We start from the raw sequence: 22,649 nt of genomic DNA on the forward strand, positions 1-22,649 counted from the left end.
TTCTTTCCAAAATGGGGTCACTTGTGGGGTAGTTATACTGCCCTGGCATTCTAGGGGCCCAAATGTGTGGAAAGTAGTTTGAAGTCAAAATCTGTAAAAAATGGCCGGTGAAATCCGAAAGGTGCTCTTTGGAATGTGGGCCCCTTTGCCCACCTAGGCTGCAAAAAAGTGTCACACATGTGGTATCTCCGTACTCAGGAGAAGTTGGGCAATGTGTTTTGGGGTGTCATTTTACATATACCCATACTGGGTGAGATAAATATCTTGGTCAAATGCCAACTTTGTATAAAAAAATGGGAAAAGTTGTCTTTTGCCAAGATATTTCTCTCACCCAGCATAGGTATATGAAAAATGACACCCCAAAACACATTGCCCAACTTCTCCTGAGTACGGAGATACCACATGTGTGACACTTTTTTGCAGCCTAGGTGGGCAAAGGGGCCCACATTCCAAAGAGCACCTTTCGGATTTCACCGGCCATTTTTTACAGATTTTGATTTCAAACTACTTACCACACATTTGGGCCCCTAGAATGCCAGGGCAGTATAACTACCCCACAAGTGACCCCATTTTGGAAAGAAGACACCCCAAGGTATTCGCTGATGGGCATAGTGAGTTCATAGAAGTTTTTATTTTTTGTCACAAGTTAGTGGAATATGAGACTTTGTAAGAAAAAAAAAAATCATCATTTTCCGCTAACTTGTGACAAAAAATAAAAACTTCTATGAACTCACTATGCCCATCAGCGAATACCTTAGGGTGTCTACTTTCCGAAATGGGGTCATTTGTGGGGTGTTTGTACTGTCTGGGCATTGTAGAACCTCAGGAAACATGACAGGTGCTCAGAAAGTCAGAGCTGCTTCAAAAAGCGGAAATTCACATTTTTGTACCATAGTTTGTAAACGCTATAACTTTTACCCAAACCATTTTTTTTTACCCAAACATTTTTTTTTTATCAAAGACATGTAGAACAATAAATTTAGAGAAAAATTTATATATGGATGTCGTTTTTTTTGCTAAATTTTACAACTGAAAGTGAAAAATGTCATTTTTTTGAAAAAAAATCGTTAAATTTCGATTAATAACAAAAAAAGTAAAAATGTCAGCAGCAATGAAATACCACCAAATAAAAGCTCTATTAGTGAGAAGAAAAGGAGGTAAAATTCATTTGGGTGGTAAGTTGCATGACCGAGCAATAAACGGTCAAAGTAGTATAGGTCAGAAGTGTAAAAAGTGGCCTGGTCATTAAGGGTGTTTAAGCTAAGGGGGCTGAGGTGGTTAAATACTACCACTCTTAAGAACAGAGGTTCATTCAAGTGTTTTCGATCAGGTATTGAAAACACCTGTGGATGTCAAGGAGCAGCAATCAATCATAATAAGCACCAATTAGGCAGATTTAAAAGGACTGTGGTACTCAGCTCCTTCTAGACATTTACTGGTGTGTTTACAAACATGGTGAAGTCAAGAGAATGGTCCAGGAAGACAAGAGAAGAGGTGATTTCTCTTCACAGGAAGGGCAATGGCTATAAGAAGATTGCAAAGATGTTAAACATACCAAGAGACACCATAGGAATCATCATTCGCAAATTCAAGGCAAAGGACACTGTTGAAACGCTACCTGGTCATGGCAGAAAGAAGATGCTGACTTCGACTGCTGTGCGCTACCTGAAGCGCAAAGTGGAGAAAAGTCCCAGTGTGACTGCTGAGGAACTGAAAAAAGATTTGTCAGATGTGGGTACTGAAGTTTCAGCTCAGACAATAAGGCGCACACTGCGTAATGAAGGCCTCCATGCCAGAACTCCCAGGCGCACCCCCTTGCTGTCTCCAAAGAATAAGAAGAGTTGACTGCAGTATGCCAAAAGTCATGTGGACAAACCACAAAAGTGTTCTGTGGACTGATGAAACAAAATTAGAACTGTTTGGGCCCATGGATCAACGCTATGTTTGGAGGAGGAAGAACAAGGCCTATGAAGAAAAGAACACCTTGCCTACTGTGAAGCATGGCGGGGGGGTCAATCATGCTTTGGGGCTGTTTTGCTTCTACAGGTACAGGGAAGCTTCAGCGTGTGCAAGGTACCATGAATTCTCTTCAGTACCAGGAGATATTGGATGAAAATGTGATGCAGTCCGTCACAAACCTGAGGCTTGGGAGACGTTGGACCTTTCAACAGGACAATGATCCCAAGCATGCCTCCAAGTCCACTAGAGCATGGTTGCAGATTAAAGGCTGGAACATTTTGACGTGGCCATCGCAGTCACCAGACTTAAATCCGATTGAGAACCTCTGGTGGGACTTAAAGAAAGCAGTTGCAGCGCGCAAGCCTAAGAATGTGACTGAACTGGAGGCTTTTGCCCATGAAGAATGGGCGAAGATACCCGTAGATCGCTGCAAGACACTTGTGTCAAGCTATGCTTCACGTTTAAAAGCTGTTATAACTGGAAAAGGATGTTGTACTAAGTACTAAGATTGAATGTCACTTGGGGGTTGAATAAAACTGATAATGATGTGAGCACAGAAAAGACATTTGTGGTTATTTCATTATAAATGTTATGTTATATTTGTCTGACTTACAAGTGCCTCTTTGATTTAATTGTAAACAAGATGACTGAAATGATCAAAATCAATGTCAAACTGGCCAAAACACTCAATTTCAGTGGGGGTTGAATAATTTTGAACACACCTGTACATAGAGAAACTGACTTTCTATCCACACATAAGATATTGTAATATTTGGAAAATCTGATTGCTGGTCACATGACACAGCTGAGAAGCAGAAGGGAGGGGATAACTCACAAATACAGACATTGGTAAGAAGATTACCTTCACTACACATTACATCATGTACCTTTTCTAGCAGGTCAGAGAATAAAAAAAATTGTGGGAGTTCTTCTTTAAATATATTTTTCGAAGAGTTATTCTCTTTATTCTCCTAACCTGTTGCATAGAGTCATAAACCTTGTATGTGACAGGTTCCCTTTAATAGGACATATGCAAGCTGTCATAAGCAGGTTACAGAGGAGGGGGGAGGTGAGCAGTCAAGTATAGATATTGGTGTGTTGTACCGTGATTAATTGCTACAAAAGAGCTCAGCTTTGTGCCTCACTAAGTTGGGCTGCAGTATCGCAGCAGGACTGCAACACTGCTGCTAAATAAACTAACTGACTTGCAATATAAATGATACCGCGCACAGGATTTGTACCTGGAATAAAATATAGTAAAGTGGGAGGCGGGTAGAGAAGAATGCGATTGCTGATGTACCTTATAGCTTGTCTTCCCCGCCGTACCACACGATTCTACAGCGTTCACTTTCCAAAACAGACAACTGAAGAAAAGGATAGGGGAGCATGTATATAACATACAGCGGAAATATGAAAGACATCCTTTGTCACGTCATTACAGAGAAAAACATAACGGGAAAATGATTTTTAATATGGATTCCTTAATACCAAACGGCCTAAATGCTGAAATAGAGCTCTTTGCGTTTGAGTAGGGCTGAACTGTAGGGGTTAAAAAGGAGTACCTATGGAGTACATAAATAGGGAGCACTAGAAGAGCCCTGTAATACTCCCTGAGGAAGGACAGCATCTGTCCGAAACGCGTTGGAGGTTTTTTGGCACCTGTAGCACTCCGTAGCTGCAGGAGTGACAGCACTAGTGCTTTGAGAAAGCGCAACTAGCCTACTCCTTTTTACACAGCTTTGTGTCACCAGCCGGGGCGCACGCTGTTAACTGAAAAACTTACCTAATAGTGGTGAGAGCCTGAACTCGCAACAAGAAGACACGAATTCCAGCACAGAAGCGCTGTTTTGGAAAGTGAACGCTGTAGAATCGTGTGGTACAGCGGGGAAGACAAGCTATAAGGTACATCAGCAATCGCATTCTTCTCTACCCGCCTCCCACTTTACTATATTTTATTCCAGGTACAAATCCTGTGCGCCGTATAATTTATATTGCAAGTATAGATATTCATGGCCAATCCACAAGTTAAGTCATCAATATCAAATAGGTGGACAGCCAACAACCAGCACTGCCACTGATCAGCTGTGGAGCAGAAGGCTCCATCTACTTTGTGGTTTCCAGCACGTGAATGGGAGCTGAGCTGCAGTACCGCTGCCCAGCCACTACTCAGTGAGTGAAGCCTTCTGCTTCCGTCTCCATCCACTGTATAGTTTTTGGCACCAGTGACTACCCAAAACAGCTGATCAGTGGGGTTGTTGGGTGTTAGATGCCCACTGATCTGTTATTGATAGATAGGCCATCAATATCTAAGCACCGGAAAACCCATTTGATTAATCATTTATAAATTTAGAGGCTTTAAATATTAGAAATAATCATAGACATGATGGTACAGTATAAGGCATTAATATTTTGAGCTGAAAAGTAAAGTCATTCATGAGAATTCCCTTGGACCCAGTCATCACATCTAGATTTGTAGAAATGAAAGGATGTCTTATGACGTATGTAATTGCATAATATCTCACATACTAATACATGAATCTTGTATTTAGATGGAGTGAATATCCACTCCTTCGATGCTGCAGTGGAGGAAGAAATAGTAGAAGTAGAGATTATGAAACCAAAGAGGAAAGTAATTTCCACTTTAAAGGTTTGTTTGAGTAATTACATTGATCGTGAACCTTTTGCTACTACTTGCCTGTTGTTTTATTATTGAACAGTTGTATACTGTATGTAACATGAAAACCATTTGAACCTGGGAGATCATTGTACATCAGAAATGAAGTCTTATTAATTTCCCTACATACATTGGTTTATCTGCATTGTAAATCTGTAAATTCTCATGAGCTAACCCAGAACAATGTTCTGCAGATTTATAAAGGAGAACTTGAAAATGAATTTGATAATTTTGAAGACTGGCTCCATACGTTTATTCTGAAGCAGGGCAAGGCATTGGATGATGACGATGGTAACGACGATGATAACTTCATGGGAAAGTACAAGGTGCGTTTTGCTGTCAGTCAATATATTACTGGTTGTGAAATATAAGATCTTTTTGACCTCAAAAAGTGTTTTGTAGGGTTCCTTCTATATCTACCCTTCAAGTGAGGCCACTGACGAGTTCCAGATAATGAGAGGTGTGCCGAGGAACCGGCCAGTGAAAGTGCTTGTGAGAATTTACATTGTCAAAGTGAGTACACTTATATAGGTGGGGTTTATGTAGACCCTCATTATAAATAACAGTAAATGTACAATTAAAGAGGACCTGTCCCCTTTCCTGACATGCCTGTTTTAATAGCTTCATGCATTCCCCATGAAATAACAATTCTGGAGCATCTGTTCTTATGATTCTATGTTGTTCCATTCCTTTATTATTTCTACTAGACGTTATGGATGAATTGCTAGCAGTCTGCAGTTAGGGTACAGAGGGGTGGTAACCGTTGGTAGTGTGTACCTGTACAGTCTGAAAATAGCAGCACCGATTAGATAGAGTGAATCCATGCAGGGACACCCCCCAACTGGTTACCACCCTCCTGTACCCTTACTGCAGACTGATAGCAATTCTTTCATAACCTCTAGTAGAAATAATAAAAGACTAGCCCATAAGAATAGATACTCCAGAATTGTTATTACATGGGGAATGCATGTAGCTGTTAAAACAGGCATCAGAAGCAGTGAAAAGTCCTCTTTCATAGTGAATATGCAAAGCAAAATATATATGACTGCCTCACTTACATCATTTTAAAGTGAATCTCTCACCAGTTTTATGCTTCCCTACAAATACACTGATTAAAATGCTTGGTCACTTTTGTGACCTTGCGATTTTCTTTAAATTTTCCGTAAGAGTTCCAGGGCAAGACATTTGCATATATTAAAACATCACTTTTCTCAGCAATGCGGGCACATATGAACATGGGACTGACACAGATACCTTCAGCTGCCAAACACACATGAAGCAGGTCAGCCAGTTTTCTAGGTACAAATCTGCTGACAGATGCCCTTAAAAAAAATGACTGGGTCAATAGAAGACAGTGCGCCTACGGTTCAATCAGGGTCTCTGTCACCAGTTGATGATGCTCATTAGTAAACAGTCAAGAATTAAAAAAGCCTAAAAATGACTCTCAAATCTGTAGTTTGCCTGTTCTTTTTTTTTTTTTAAAACATGGCTTCCTTTTAACCCCTTAAGAACTTAGGACGTACCGGTACGCCATGTTTGCTGAGTCCTTAAGGACGTACCATACCGGTACGTCCTGTGTAGTTTTGATCACTGCCGCATGGCCGGCAGTGATCGGAACGGGGTGTCTGTTTAAATCATTCAGCAGGCACCCTGTGACAATGCCTAGGGGGGTCCTGTGACCCCCCTGCATTGCCGATCGCTACAAACCGCAGGTCAATTCAGACCTGCGGTTTGTAGTGCTTATGCAAGTTTCTGATCCCTGCGATCCGTGACCGCAGGGATCAGAAACATCAAAGTGCCTATATTTCGATGTTAACCCCCCCCTGCAGCCCTCTGTGTTTTTGTGCCTGCGGGCAGAGCGGGGGGGAGGATTGCGGGCAGTGCGGGAGGCGGGCGGCAGTGTGGGGGGCGGGTGCGCGATCTTCCGCCCGCCCCCCGTTTATTCTCAGGATGACCGAGCGGTTGAATCAGCTCATTGCTGACATTTTGATTCAAACGGCTGACATCTGTGCAGATGTCAGCCATTTTAACCCCTTCCATGTCCGTAGGGACTGCTGTATGGAAGAGGTGAAGAGGGAGGGAGCTCCCTCCTTCTCCCATCGGGGGGCTGCTGTGCCTTTGCAGCCCCCGGACAGGATGGGGTCACAGAGGGAGGGAGCCCCCCTACCTCCCCTTCCCCGTCTGCTCAGTTGTGGCAGACAGGGAAGGTTCCCATGGCAACAGGACGCTTTCTCAGGCATCCTGCTGTCCATGGTGCTGAACAGATCTGTGCTAAAGGCAGAGATCTGTTCAGACAAAGTGTGAGTGAAATACAGTGCAGTACACTATATAGTGTACTGTACTGTATTATACAGACATCAGACCCACTGGATCTTCAAGAACCAAGTGGGTCTGGGTAAAAAAAAAAGTGAAAAAAAGTAAAAATAAAAAAAACATTTATCCCTGATTAAAAATTAAAAAAATTAAATTCCCTAAACATGTTATATATGACCGCGTCGGTAACGACCCGATCTATAAAACGATCATGTTACATTCCCCACACGGTGAACGCCATAAAAAATAAAAACTATGATGAAATTGAAATTTTGCCCACCTTACTTCCCAAAAAAGGTAATAAAAGTGATAAAAAAAAGTCGTATGTACACCAAAATAGAGCTATTCAAACCGTCGTCTCATCCCTCAAAAAATGAGCCCCTACATGAGACAATGGCCCAAAAAATAAAAAAAACTATGGCTCTCAGACTATGGAGACACTAAAAAAAGTTTTTTGGTTTCAAAAATGATATTATTGTGTAAAACTTAAATAAATTAAAAAAGTTAACATATTAGGTATCCCTGCGTCCGTAATAACCTGCTCTATAAAAATAGCACATGATCTAATCTGTCAGATGAACGTTGTAAATAATAAAAAATAAAAACGGTGCCAAAACAGGTATTTTTTGGCAAATTTTCCATTTTAATCCATTTTTTCCCGTAACAAAGCAAGGGTAAACAGCCAAACAAAACTCAATATTTATTGCCCTGATTCTTTAGTTTACAGAAACACCCCATATGTGGTCATAAACCTCTGTACAGGCACACAGCAGGGCGCAGAAGGAAAGGAATGCCATATGGATTTTGGAAGGCAGTTTTTGCTGGACTTGTTTTTTGACACCATGTGCCATTTGAAGCCCCCCCTGATGCACCCCTAGAGTATAAACCCCAAAAAGTGATCCCATTTAAGAAACTACACCCCTCAAGGTATACAAAACTGATTTTACAAACTTTGTTAACCGTTTAAGTGTTCCACAAGAGTCAATGGCAAATGGAGATGAAATTTCAGAATTTCTATTTTTTGTTACTTTGCTTCACAAAAAGTGTAATATAGAGCAACCAAAAATCATATGTACCCTAAAATAGTACCAAAAAAACTGCCACCTTATCCCGTAGTTTCCAAAATGGGGTCACGTTTTTGGAGTTTCTACTCTAGGGGTGCATGAGGGGGCTTCAAATGGGACATGGTGTAAATAAACCAGTCCAGCGAAATCTGTCTTCCAAAAACCACACAGCGTTCCTTTCCCTCTACGCCCTGACGTGGGGCCGTACAGTGGTGTACGAATACATATCGGGTGTTTCTGTAAACTGCAGAGTCAGGGCAATAAATATAGAGTTTTGTTTGGCTGCTAACCCTTGCTTTGTTAGTGGAAAAAATGGATTAAAATGGAAAATTTGGCAAAAAATTTTAATTCTGAAATATCATCTCCATTTGCCATCAACTCTTGGGGAACACCTAAAGGGTTAATAATGTTTGTAAAATCAGTTTTGAATACCTTGAGGGGTGTAGTTTCTAGAATGGGGTCACTTCTGGGTGGTTTCTATTATGTAAGCCTCACAAAGTGACTTCAGACCTGTACTGGTCCCTAAAAAGGGGGTTTTTGAAAATTTTTGAAAATTTTCAAGATTTGCATCTAAACTTCTAAGCCTTATAACGTCCCCAAAAAATAAAATGGCATTCCCAATATGATCCAAACATGAAGTAGACATATGGGGAATGTAAACTAATAGCTATTTTTGGAGGTATTACTATGTATTATAGAAGTAGAGAAATTGAAATTTGGAAATTTGCTAATTTTTGGTAAATTTGGTATTTTTTTTATAAAAAAAATAAATAAATTTTTACTCCATTTTACCAGTGTTATGAAGTACAATATGTGACGAAAAAACTATCTCAGAATGGCCTGGATAAGTAAAAGCGTTTTAAAGTTATCACCACATAAAGTGACACTGGTCAGATTTGCAAAAAATGGCCAAGTCCTTAAGGTGAAATAGGGCTGAGTCCTTAAGGGGTTAAAATCTACTGAAATCTAAAACCAATTCACTATGATCCATTGATATAATCCCCATTATTCAGTGGCTCCTCAGTTGTCTCCAGGATCTAATATGATAATCTTTATTTATATAGTATCAACATATTCAGCAAGTAACAAAAAAGTACAATGCGAAATAATCAAAATCAATGACCAAACCATGAGACAAAAGCAAAAAGGTTCCTGTCCATAAGAGCTTACAATCTAAGCAGTGTCCATTATTGGACCTACACGATTGCTCCTACCTAGTTTCTTACCCCAGAACAGCCACTGTCCTTTCCTAGTTTGAAGCCCACAAACTGCCCAATTTTGGGATCAAGCTTGAACCTTATGTTTTTCCAACCTGAAATATTCATATATTTACATCAATGGGACAGAGGCTAATCTAATACTGTGACGAGAGAGATAACTATAAAATGTGTATTACACCTTCAATGTTTTATTATAGGCAACTAATTTAGCCCCGGCTGATCCAAATGGTAAGGCAGATCCATATGTCATAGTAAAAGTGGGAGAACACACAATGGACAGCAAAGAAAGATACATTCCGAAGCAACTGAACCCAGTGTTTGGAGAGTAAGTAACACTTACCGTACTTAAAGGTGCCACTAATATACAACATATACATACAAATACATTTATCACATGAGATTGTCATGGTACAACAAAATGTCATGGGTACTGTCACTTAATTCTTAAAATATGAATCAAGTGACACAAGAAGGAGAAGGCAAATACTAGAAGACCTGTGGTGTGAATCTGTTAAAGGGGTTGGCCACCATAAGTATAAGAAACAATAAAGTGCCCCAGACAATAACTAATGCCAAGAGGTATTTGTATCATGACAGATATATTGTGTATATATAATTTTTCTACTGCATTCAGCATAGCATGCTCATGTTGATGAGAGGCTGTGTGGGCGGAGCTGCTGCAAAGTGAAAGTAAAAATCCCAGCATGCATCACAGCAAGCATCTTCAGAGGAGCAGTCACATGACATCTCTGCCTAGTTGTGATGCCATAGTGACAACAGCACCTCAGGTGTCATCTCATCAGTTCTTCAGTCAAATTACTACACAGAGAAATCAACATAATGATAGCAATCCTACAGTCCCAGCATTGAATAAAGGTTACTGCTTTTCCCACAATGTGATATTGAACAGAAGTATTTTAACACCCTGTGATTTTGCAAGTTCTTCCACTTAGAAATCATGGAGGGGTCTGAAATTCACATTGTAGGTCCATTCCCACTCTGAGAGACAGAATAAAAAAAAAATTCAGGAAATCACATTTTATGATTTTTAAAGAATTTATTTGTCTTGCAATGCTGAACATATGTATTTGAACACCTGAGAAAATCAGTGTTAATATTTGGTACAGAAGCCTTTGTTTAGTTACAGAGGTCAAATGTTTCCTGTAGTTCTTGACCAGGTTTGCACACACTGCAACAGGGATTTTGGCCCAGTCCTCCACATAGATCTCCTCTAGATCTGTCAGGTTTCGGGGCTGTCGCTGAGCAACATGGAGTTTCAGCTCCCTCCAAAAATGTTTTATTGGATTTAGGTCTGGAGACTGGCTAGGCCACTTCAGAACCTTGATATGCTTCTTACGGAGCCACTCCTTGGTTATCCTGGCTGTGTGCTGCGGGTCGTTGTCATGTTGGAAGACCCAGCCACGACCCATCTTCAATGCTCTGACTGAGGGAAGGAGATTGTTGCTCAAAATCTCACAATAAATGGCCCCATTCATCCTCTCCTCAATACAGTGCAGTCGTCCTGTCCTCTTCGCAGAAAAGCACCCCCAAAGCATGATGTTACCACCCCCATGCTTCACAGTAGGGATGGTGTTCTTGGGATGCAACTCATCCTTCTTTTTCCTCCAAACATGACAAGTGAAGTTTAGATCAAAAAGTTCTACTCTGGTCTCATCTGACCACATGACTTTCTCCCGTACCTCCTCTGGATCATCCAGATGGTCATTGGCAAACTTCAGACAGGCCTGGACATGTGACTTGAGCAGGGGAACCTTCCGTACAATGCATGATTTGAAACCATGACGGCGTAGTGTTCTACCGACAGTGACCTTTGAAACTGTGGTCCCAGCTCTCTTCATGTAATTGACCAGCTCCTCCCTTGTAGTTCTGGGCTGATTCCTCACCTTTCTTATCATCAGTAATACCCCATGAGGTGAGATCTTGCATGGAGCCCCAGTCCAAGGGAGACTGACAGTCGTCTTTAGCCTCTTCCATTTTCTAACAATTGCTCCAACAGTTGATCTATTTTCATCATCCACTTGAGATGGGAGTGGTCGGTCACCAGATGGAACTTTCTCCCCAACAGATAATAGCGGAGAGACTCGAGTGCCCACTTGACGGCCAGGCACTCTTTCTCCACTATACTGTACCTAGTCTCGGCTGGGGTAAGTTTGCGGCTCAGGAAAACAACAGGATGTTCCTCCCCATTGATGTCCTGAGAGAGTACAGCTCCGAGGCCTACTTCAGAGGCATCGGTCTGTACCGCAAACTCCCTCTTGAAGTCAGGCGTCACCAATACCGGGGACCCACACAGGGTAGACTTCAAAGCAGAGAAAGCCTTTTCCGCCTGCTCATTCCACTGAACCGTCACTGACTTGCGTCCCTTCAAAAGGCCTGTCAATGGTGCGGCGACTGTAGCAAAATTGGAGACAAACCTCACATAGTACCCCACAATACCCAGGAACAACTTAACTTGCCGAGTAGTGACAGGTCGGGGCCAATTACTAATTGCCTCAACTTTGTTCACCTGAGGTTTAATAATTCCGCACCCAATTACATACCCCAGGTACTTAGTCTCTCCTAACCCTATCGCGCACTTTTTTGGGTTAGCGGTTAAGCCAGCCTTCCTAAGGGAGTCCACTACAGCCCGTACTTTAGGTAGGTGACTTTCCCAGTCGGTGCTGTGAATAGCGATATCATCCAGGTACGCCGAAGCGTACCAACGATGTTGACGGAGTACAATGTCTATTAGCCTTTGAAACGTGGCGGGAGCGCCATGTAGACAAAAGGGTAATACCTTGTACTGATACAGCCCCTCTGGTGTGATGAAAGCTGTTTTTTTCTTGGCAGCCTCTATCAAGGGTACCTGCCAGTACCCTTTGGTGAGGTCCAACACAGAAAAATACCGGGCTTGGCCCAACTTCTCAATAAGCTCATCCCCTCGGGGCATGGGATATGCGTCAAACTTGGACACCTCATTCAGTTTGCGGAAGTCGTTACAGAACCGCAATGTCCCGTTTGGCTTGGGTATTAAGACAATGACACCTAGCTGGAGCATTAGCTGTACTTCCTCTGCGATGGCTTGTCGCCGAACCTCGGGTACCTGGTATGGTTTTAACCGGACTTTTGCCTGAGGCTCAGTGATAATGTCATATCGAACTATAGAAGTGCGTCCAGGGAGGTCCGAGAACACATCTGTGTTCTGACTAATGAACTCCCTGGCTTCCTGAGCCTGTTTAGAGGAGAGGCTGTCAGCAATTTTCACTGTGGCAGCCGCTTCCCTTGCTTCAGACAGATGGGTCGAAACCGCTTCCCCTAGGAACACTGGTTGTGGGCTGTCTTCCGTACAGGTTTCCCTATCTTTCCAGGGTTTGAGCAGATTCACATGGTACACCTGCTCCAGCTTTCGCCTCCCTGGCTGGTGTACCTTGTAATCTACCTCTCCAATTTTTTCAAGCACCTCGTAGGTCCCCTGCCACCTAGCTAGGAACTTACTGTCCACGGTCGGTACCAGAACCAATACCTGATCACCAGGGTTAAAGGTCCGGACCTGAGCCTGCCGATTATAGTTCCTACTCTGGGCTTGCTGCTCTGCCTCCATATGCTCCCTAACCAGAGGTAAAACAGTTTCCATCCGTCCTCGCATCTGGGTGACGTACTCAACAACACTTTTGTGCGGTGTGGGTTGTTGTTCCCACGTCTCTTTGGCCATGTCCAACAGACCGCAAGGGTGTCTGCCGTATAGTAGTTCGAAGGGCGAGAACCCAGTAGAGGCCTGGGGCACCTCTCACACTGCGAACATGAGATAGGGCAGAAGAAGGTCCCAGTCCCTCCCATCCTTAGAGACCACTCTTTTTGGCATATTTTTTATGTTTGATCAAACCTACCTACCAGGCCATCCGTTTGCGGATGATACACGGATGTCCGTAGCTGTTTTATGTGGAGCAACTTACAGAGTTTCCTTATGACCTTGGACATAAACAGGGTCCCTTGGTCAGTCAGAACCTCCTTAGGCAGACCACGCGAGAAAACATCTCCATTAACTCCTTAGCTATGAGTTTGGCTGATGTATGCCGCAGTGGCACCGCCTCCGGGTACCGAGTGGCGTAGTTGAGGACAACCAAGATGTGTTGGTGTCCTCTAGCAGACTTCGGTACCGGGCCTACAAGATCCATAGCGATTCGCTCAAACGGGACCTCGATAATCGGGAGAGGTACCAGGGGACTACGGAAATGTGGCTGGGGGCTAGTTATCTGGCAGGTTGGGCAAGACTTACAATATTCTTCTACCTCTCTGAACACACTGGGCCAGTAAAACCGCTGTAGAATCCGATCCTGCGTATTTTGCATTCCCAGATGACCCCCGAGAACATGCTGGTGGGCTAACTCTAACACGAGATTGCGATAAGCCTGGGGCACCACCAACTGTTTAATGGATTCACCTTGCAGCTGGTTTACTTGATACAACATCTCTTGATGAACCACAAAATGGGGAAACACCGCCTCTGCCTCCGGTTGATGTGGTTCCCCATCTATTATTAATACATTTTCCCAGGCTCGGGATAGAGTTGGGTCCTGATTTTGTGCAGTACCAAAATTATCCCCAGGGACATTGAGGTCGGCTAGCTCTGGACCTGGCGGCAAGTGCTCCAAGTATCCCACCATCACGCTTAGCAGGGTTGTCTCCCCCTCTTTCACTGAAGTGGCGGTCACCCCTACCGCTGGCCCTTCGGACTCAGGTTCCCAGGTTTCTGGTCTCCCCCCTGAGCTGGGCCACTCTGCTAGGGTCACATCTGTCTCACGGGTATCGGTAACTTTCGTGTCCGGCCATAGTGCCGGGAAACCGGGGTAGTCTCTCCCAATTATTAGCTCATACGTTAATTTTGTGGTGACAGCCACCTCATGAGTCTACCTGCCGACCACCGTTGATATAGAGACCAGGGCGGTGGGATAGTCCTTTAAGTCCCCATGAATGCACACAACGCCGACCCTTTGGCCAGTATATACTCGATGGGCCGCACCAGGGCAACTCTTACCAGGGACACCAGGCTCCCTGAATCCAGCAGTGCCACCGCCAGATTGTCCCCCACTTCTACCTGGCACAGGTGGCTATTGTCTACAGTCTCGGAGGTACCTGTGGCACACAGCTTCCTGGCATACAATGAGTGGCGGTAGCCATAGTTGGTATCCATGGGTTCACCCCGATGGGGACAGTCGGCCCTTATGTGTCCAGGCTCGTGACACCGCCAGAAAACCACCGGGGCTGGGTCTGCAGGGGATGCATCCCGGGCGGGTTTGGCTGGCACCAGCTGCCGGGTCTGGGGTGGAGATTTCCGGGGTTTGACGGGCCCCCTCCCAAACTAACCCCCCTTTAGATTTCTGGTGGCTTCGTAGTGCTCCACAAGGTCGACCGTCTCTAATGCATTACCAGGAGACACCTGGCCGATCCAGTGCTGGAGCGGGTACGGCAAAGCTCTCCAAAACACAGCATAACAGTGGGAGTCAATATGTCAGGCTGCATCCATTTCTGCAACCGGGGTAGCAGGTCATAATATTGTGGTCTGGCGGGTTCAGCCGAGTTAAATTCCCACTGGTGCACCCGCTGAGCCCGGACCAATACATTCACCCCCAGTCTCGCCAGGATCTCACCTTTTACGGTCGGGTAGTCGGCCCCGAGGTTCAAAAAACACTTGCTGGGGACCAGATGCCAGGAACGGAGTGACGACCTGAGCCCACTAGTCTCGGGGTAACTTCTCCCTCACGGCCACCTTTTCGAACATTGCCATATAGGTCTCGACGTCATCCGACATCTTAGGGATCACCGCACAGACAGCTTTGCAGCTGGTTTACTTGATACAACATCTCTTGATGAACCACAAAATGGGGAAACACCGCCTCTGCCTCCGGTTGATGTGGTTCCCCATCTATTATTAATACATTTTCCCAGGCTCGGGATAGAGTTGGGTCCTGATTTTGTGCAGTACCAAAATTATCCCCAGGGATATTGAGGTCGGCTAGCTCTGGACCTGGCGGCAAGTGCTCCAAGTATCCCACCATCACACTTAGCGGGGTTGTCTCCCCCTCTTTCACCGAAGTGGCGGTCACCCCTACCGCTGGCCCTTCGGACTCAGGTTCCCAGGTTTCTGGTCTCCCCCCTGAGCTGGGCCACTCTGCTAGGGTCACATCTGTCTCACGGGTATCGGTAACTTTCGTGTCCGGCCATAGTGCCGGGAAACCGGGGTAGTCTCTCCCAATTATTAGCTCATACGTTAATTTTGTGGTGACAGCCACCTCATGAGTCTACCTGCCGACCACCGTTGATATAGAGACCAGGGCGGTGGGATAGTCCTTTAAGTCCCCATGAATGCACACAACGCCGACCCTTCGGCCAGTATATACTCGATGGGCCGCACCAGGGCAGCTCTTACCAGGGACACCAGGCTCCCTGAATCCAGCAGTGCCACCGCCAGATTATCCCCCACTTCTACCTGGCACAGGTGGCTATTGTCTACAGTCTCGGAGGTACCTGTGGCACACAGCTTCCTGGCATACAATGAGTGGCGGTAGCCATAGTTGGTATCCATGGGTTCACCCCGATGGGGACAGTCGGCCCTTATGTGTCCAGGCTCGTGACACCGCCAGAAAACCACCAGGGCTGGGTCTGCAGGGGATGCATCCCGGGCTGGTTTGGCTGGCACCAGCCGCCGGGTCTGGGGTGGAGATTTCCGGGGTTTGACGGGCCCCCTCCCAAACTAACCCCCCTTTAGATTTCTGGTGGCTTCGTAGTGCTCCACAAGGTCGACCGTCTCTAATGCATTACCAGGAGACACCTGGCCGATCCAGTGCTGGAGCGGGTACGGCAAAGCTCTCCAAAACACAGCATAACAGTGGGAGTCAAAATGTCAGGCTGCATCCATTTCTGCAACCGGGGTAGCAGGTCATAATATTGTGGTCTGGCGGGTTCAGCCGAGTTAAATTCCCACTGGTGCACCCGCTGAGCCCGGACCAATACATTCACCCCCAGTCTCGCCAGGATCTCACCTTTTACGGTCGGGTAGTCGGCCGCGAGGGTCAAAAAACACTTGCTGGGGCCCAGATGCCAGGAACGGAGTGACGACCTGAGCCCACTGGTCTCGGGGTAACTTCTCCCTCACGGCCACCTTTTCGAACATTGCCATATAGGTCTCGACGTCATCCGACATCTTAGGGATCGCCGCACAGACAGCTTTCCGGGCATCGTGGATGTTCTGGGACGCTCTGGCCGCTTGCAACGCCATGACATGTTGTAATAGCAGCTGGTTAGTTTCCTGCTGCTGCTTGTTAGCCTCCCGCTGCTGCAAGTTAGCCTCCACGAGGGCTTTCACGACAGCTTCCATTTTGTCAGGGGACACAGGTTGTAACCTTGCCGGCTTAATGCAGGGCATGCACTTGTGCCCGGGAAAAACAAAAAAACTTTTCGGCCTTCAGGCCTGCCTCATTGCGTTTGCCCGCATCCGACACAATTGTGGGATTTTGCTCTGGTAGACAGGCTAGCGGACGCAGTATAGAGGCAATCACCAAAGTCTTTAACTTAAACAGTTCAGTGTTTATTCACACATAAGGAAAAACAAAATGACCGTTCACAGTCTTGGTGTTTGTTCACACCATGCAATGTCCATAGAACAAAATCTTCACCTGGTTAGCAGTTTTCCATTCGCAGTCCACAGCAGGCTTTAGGGGCTTGTGTCCCGGCATGCGGCTCTCAGCCCTTTGGCACGGCACAAATTCACAGTTCCCAAAACACAGAAACTCCCCAGCTTCTCTGACAGATGGAGGAAAAACCACACCCAGCTGAGACTGCTGGCTGAGTTTTATATAGGCCAAAAAAGACCCGACCTGGAGCGTGGGGAGAAGCCACCCACCCAGCACTTTGGCTACTCCCAGTAAGAGCTGGCCCGGATCAGCTTTACAGCCATACTAACAACAAAACAGTGTCAGTCAGCAATAGCTGCCGCTGACACTTAAAACTACCGGCTCTTACCTCAACGAGGTCAGGAATCTCGGTGACACATACCTTAATCTCGGTGAAACATACCTTCCATCAATGACAGCCCCTTGCGCCTTCCTACAGTATATATATAATATGTGTGTGAAGATGGAGAGATATCTATCTATCATCATTTACCGTATCTATTTACATCTCTATATCTATCTATATCTACTGTGGTAATGTGTACCACAGCTGGGTGAGATAACTGAAATCTAGAAAGCTGCAGTGGTTTCAGCAAAGTGTAGTTTGCTGAGACAGGTTTGTTTAGATTCTGTTCTGGGTTTCTGCTGTTTTAAAGGGACCCAGGGCTAATGTCTGTGATTGACCATAATGCCGATCGCAGACAGATGCCATGGTCTTTTGTAACCACAGCATCTGAGGTGGCTTTCCCCAAGAGTGCTGCACCACATATAGTGGTCTGCAATGCACAGGTACCAGCCGAGTGCAGGCTGTTTGCAGATGTGGATCCATTCACTTCAATGGGTCTGAGATCAGCAAGATACGTTCCGCACCACAAAAAGATAGAACACGTTCTATTTTTTTGCGGTGCAGAAGCACGGAGAGAAATCCTTTGGAAGCACTTTCTAGTGCTTCCGTGGGCTTCTGATCCGTGCCTCCGCTCCATACTACTCTGTATCTTGCAGATTGCAGATCCATTCAAGTCAATGGGATGTTTGCTGTCCGCAATACAGGAGCGGGGCACACATACTTGACTGCAAATGCTAATTCACAGCCATCTATAGGAGATGCAATCTAAACATTGCATGTTCAGATCCCCTAGGAGGGCTTTTAAATAAGGAGGGCTTTTTAAAATATTAAAATTAAAATCATCTTTCTCCAAAAGTAAGATAAAAATAATTATAAAGTAAGAACATTAATAATCTTTGGCACCGCCACTTAAAAAAAAAAAAGCTATCACTATTAAAATATGTATCCCATAGGGTGGACGGTATAACAAAAAATAAAATAGCCAATTTGACTTTTTTTCATTGCTTCATTAAAAAAAAGAATAAAAAGTGATCAAAAACCCACACACTCCAAAGCCGTATAAATAATATAACTACAGATCACAACGCAAAAAATGAGCCCTCCGTCATCAACGTAGACATAATTCAAAAATAGAAATTTGGATCAGAATATGGAGATGCAAAGAAAAGAATATTTTTTTTTGAAAAATTGCAAATGTGGTATCGCTGTAATTATACTGTGGAAGATCTTTACACCACATCAAATTCAAAAGTACATGGTGCCAATAGAAAATACTATTTGTCCCTCAAAAAAAAACAAGCCCTCATAAAGCTCTTTGAATGGAAAATTATAAAAGTTATGGCTCCGGGAAGGCCAAAAGTAAAAATTGGAAAATGGGCCTGGTCATGAAGGGGTTAAATGGGTTGTCCTTCCATATATATTCATGACCAATCATCAAGATAGGTCATCAATATCTGATCAGCAGGGGTCCGACACGTGTCACCCCGCTGATCAGCTGTTTGAAAAGGAGGAGCCGCATCCTGGTTATTACACTATGCGTCGTCTCCTCTGGAGCAGAGACGTAGTATAATTACAAGCACTGGCTCCATTCACCTGAATGGAGTGAGTGCTTTTATTACACTGCACTTGCGATACGACCGGCAGTGTAATAAAGAGGAAGCAGCGCTCGCATGGAGCACTGCGTCCTCTTCATACAGTTGATTGGCGGGGATACCGGTTGTCAGGACCCCACCGATCAGATACTGATGACCTATCCTGAAAATATGTCATCAATAGATCTGGACGGTCCCTTTAAATATATTTAAAAAATAATAATTAAAGTTTATAAATATTTATATGCACACTATGTATATATATATATATATATATATACACACACAGTCAGGTCCATAAATATTGGGACATCAACACAATTCTAACATTTTTGGCTCTATACACCACCACAATGGATTTTAAATTAAACAAATAAGATGTGCTTTAATTGCAGACTGTCAGCTTTAATTTGAGGGCATTTACATCCAAATCAGGTGAACGGTGTAGGAATTACAACAGTTTGCATATGTGCCTCCCACTTGTTAAGGAACCAGAAGTAATGGGACAATTGGCTTCTCAGCTGTTCCATGGCTAGGTGTGTGTTATTCCCTCATTATCCCAATTACAATGAGCAGATAAAAGGTCCGGAGTTTATTTCAAGTCTGCTATTTGCATTTGGAATCTGTTGCTGTCAACTCTCAAGATGAGATCCAAAGAGCTGTCCCTATCAGTGAAGCAAGCAATCATTAGGCTGAAAAAACAAAACAAACCCATCAGAGAGATAGCAAAAACATTAGGCGTGGCCAAAACAACTGTTTGGAACACTCTTAAAAAGAACAAACGCATCGGTGAGCTCAGCAACACCAAAAGACCCGGAAGACCACGGGAAACAACGGTGGTGGATGACCGAAGAATTCTTTCCCTGGTGAAGAAAACACCCTTCACAACAGTTGGCCAGATCAAGAACACTCTCCAGGAGGTAGGTGTATGTGTGTCAAAGTCAACAATCAAGAGAAGACTTCACCAGAGTTAATACAGAGGGTTCACCACAAGATGTAAACCATTGGTGAGCCTCAAAAACAGCAAGGCCAGATTAGGGTTTGCCAAACGACATCTAAAAAAGCCTCCACAGTTCTGGAACAACATCCTATGGACAGATGAGACCAAGATCAACTTGTACCAGATGGATGGGAAGAAAAGAGTATGGAGAAGGAATGGAACTGCTCAAGATCCTAAGCATACCAACTCATCAGTGAAGCATGGTGGTGGTAGTGTCATGGAGTGGGCATGTAAGGCTGCCAATGGAACTGGTTCTCTTGTATTTATTGATTATGTGACTGCTGACAAAAGCAGCAGGATGAATTCTGAAGTGTTTCAGACAATATTATCTGCTCATATTCAGCCAAATGCTTCAGAACTCATTGGACGGCACTTCACAGTGCAGATGGACTATGACCCAAAGCATACTGCAAAAGCAACCAAAGAGTTTTTTAAGGGAAAGAAGTGGAATGTTATGCAATGGCCAAGTCAATCACCTGACCTGAGTCCATATAAGCATGCATTTCACTTGCTGAAGACAAAACTGAAGGGGAAATTCCCCAAGAACAAACAGGAACTGAAGACAGTTGCAGTAGAGGCCTGGCAGAGCATCACCAGGGATGAAACCCAGTGTCTGGTGATGTCTATGCGTTCTAGACTTTAAGCTGTAATTGACTGCAAAGGATTTGCAACCAAGTATTAAAAAGTGAAAGTTTGATTTATGATTATTATTCTGTCCCATTACTTTTGGTTCCTTAACAAGTGGGAGGCACATATGCAAACTGTTGTAATTCCTACACCGTTTACCTGATTTGGATGTAAATACCCTCAAATTAAAGCTGACAGTCTGCAGTTAAAGCACATCTTGTTCATTTCATTTCAGATCAATTGTGGTGGTGTATAGAGCCAAAAATGGTAGAATTGTGTCGATGTCCCAATATTTATGGACCTGACTGTGTGTGTATATATATATATATATATACACACACACACACACACGCAATATATATACATACATAAAATTCAGAAAAAATATACATACTTTTTTCATTTTTATATATAGTATATTTTATATATATATATACACACACACACACACACACACACACACATATATATGTGGTATATATACACATATATAATTATGTTTATACTGTAAATATATAACACACATGTTATATTTATATACTGTGTGTTTATCTATATATAGTTTGTAAAATCTAGGCTCCGCCCACTTTTCATTAGCCCTGCCCATTTTCAGGTCAGAACAGCGACCGGAAAAAATCTTTCAAATGCCTACTGTATACAGGGGCTCAGGAGGGTTTTATGGCAGGGAACGTCAGGGAAATGCTTGTCCTCCTCCTCCACTAGCTGCTGATCTCCGAAGTCATCACTGACAGGAGCACACTGTACATGCTCTGCTCTTACAGGTGAGGGAGAAGAGCGCAGGCGCAGATAGACTGCATAGATGATCTGGCATGGACAAGCTTGTTGTGAAGCTCCTCCATGTCGCGTGCAGCCATGGACGGATTCGGCTGCAGGGCAGAGAGGGCTCAGGGGGCATGGCTTTAGATAATAGAAAAAACAGGCAGATCTGCTTAATGACATATATTAGGAAATTAACTTTTTCCCTGCCTCCCACACAGTAGTAGCAAATACATGGAGAGTGGCCAACCCCTTTAAGTAAATTAGACCTTTCTACTGATGACCTATCATCTGGATAGGTCATTAGTATCTGATAGCTGGGGTCTGAGATCTGGGAGCTCCGCCGATCAGCTGCTTGAGAAGGCATTGGCACTCACAGTAGCATCTTGGGGGCTGAACTGCAATACCAAGCACAGCTGCTATCAGATGGACTTCACTATCAAAATAGATTTGACACTATGCGTTGCAAAGAGTAAAATCCACTGTGGAAATTCGCAGCATAAATTGTCATGCTGTGGAATCCGCACTGATTTTTAAGACTACAGGTTCCCCTACTGTATAATATTGTGGATTTTCTAATAGCAGAAAATCTGCAGCATATACACCTCAAGTGGATATACCTGAAATAGCTTAATTTTCTATTCCCATTGTTAGGGGACTCGCTTATTATCAGAAGAATGTTGTATGTTTGCCTGCTGACTATTTTTTTATTACTTTTTGCATTTTTTTCAGAGTGTTCGAAATTACCATTTCATTCCCTGCAGAATCCGAACTGACAATTTCTGTGTTTGATCATGACCTTATTGGGTCAGACGATTTGATTGGTGAGACTAAGTTGGACCTAGAAAATCGTTTCTATAGTAGTTACCGGCCAAACTGTGGCCTAGCACTACAATATGATGTGTAAGTGTAAAGAAATAATTACAATCTTCTGAGATGTATAATGCCATTCCATGTTTGGCTCCACTATCCACTGTGCCCACCTCTTGGGTTCTCTTTCCATCATTGTGCCTACTTTTGACTTCATATAACTCAAGATCATCCAATATATACTTATACAGAGGGACTAGTAGCTCAAGGCATGTTTAAAGGGGTTTTCCGGGCTTAAAATATTGATTACTTTTCCTCAAGACAGTTCATCCATGTCTGATTGGTGGGGACTCCCAGCACCCCGCCGGTCAACTTTTTGAACAGGCCATATCACTCTAGTGAGTGCTGCAGCCTCTTCTTAAGGCTGTATTACACTGGCCGATCTTTCGGCCGATAATCACATGAACAGTTGTTAGAGATCATCTTGCAGTATAATACTGCTGCCTATTGCCCGATGAATGAGCAAATGCTTGTTCATTGGGCAATTCAGATTTTTAAGCATGCTTAAAAATCAGAGCTTGCCAGCGACAGATCGTG

At 44.0% G+C, this 22,649-nt stretch overlaps 1 protein-coding gene across 1 annotated transcript in view; it reads left to right on the plus strand.

Annotated features, from left to right (window-relative positions):
- The window catches only part of LOC121003167 (fer-1-like protein 4), a 144,940-nt gene that overhangs the window by 84,811 nt on the left and 37,480 nt on the right, over positions 1-22,649 (plus strand). Inside the window, exons 22-26 of the mRNA XM_040434794.1 lie at positions 4,509-4,606; positions 4,900-4,959; positions 5,036-5,146; positions 9,428-9,555; positions 21,975-22,145. Coding sequence (XP_040290728.1) covers positions 4,509-4,606; positions 4,900-4,959; positions 5,036-5,146; positions 9,428-9,555; positions 21,975-22,145 — 568 coding nt within the window. The remainder of the gene's footprint in view (positions 1-4,508; positions 4,607-4,899; positions 4,960-5,035; positions 5,147-9,427; positions 9,556-21,974; positions 22,146-22,649) is intronic.

The sequence above is a fragment of the Bufo bufo genome, chromosome 6 (genome assembly GCF_905171765.1).
Source record: "Bufo bufo chromosome 6, aBufBuf1.1, whole genome shotgun sequence".
Taxonomy (NCBI): Eukaryota; Metazoa; Chordata; class Amphibia; order Anura; family Bufonidae; genus Bufo; species Bufo bufo.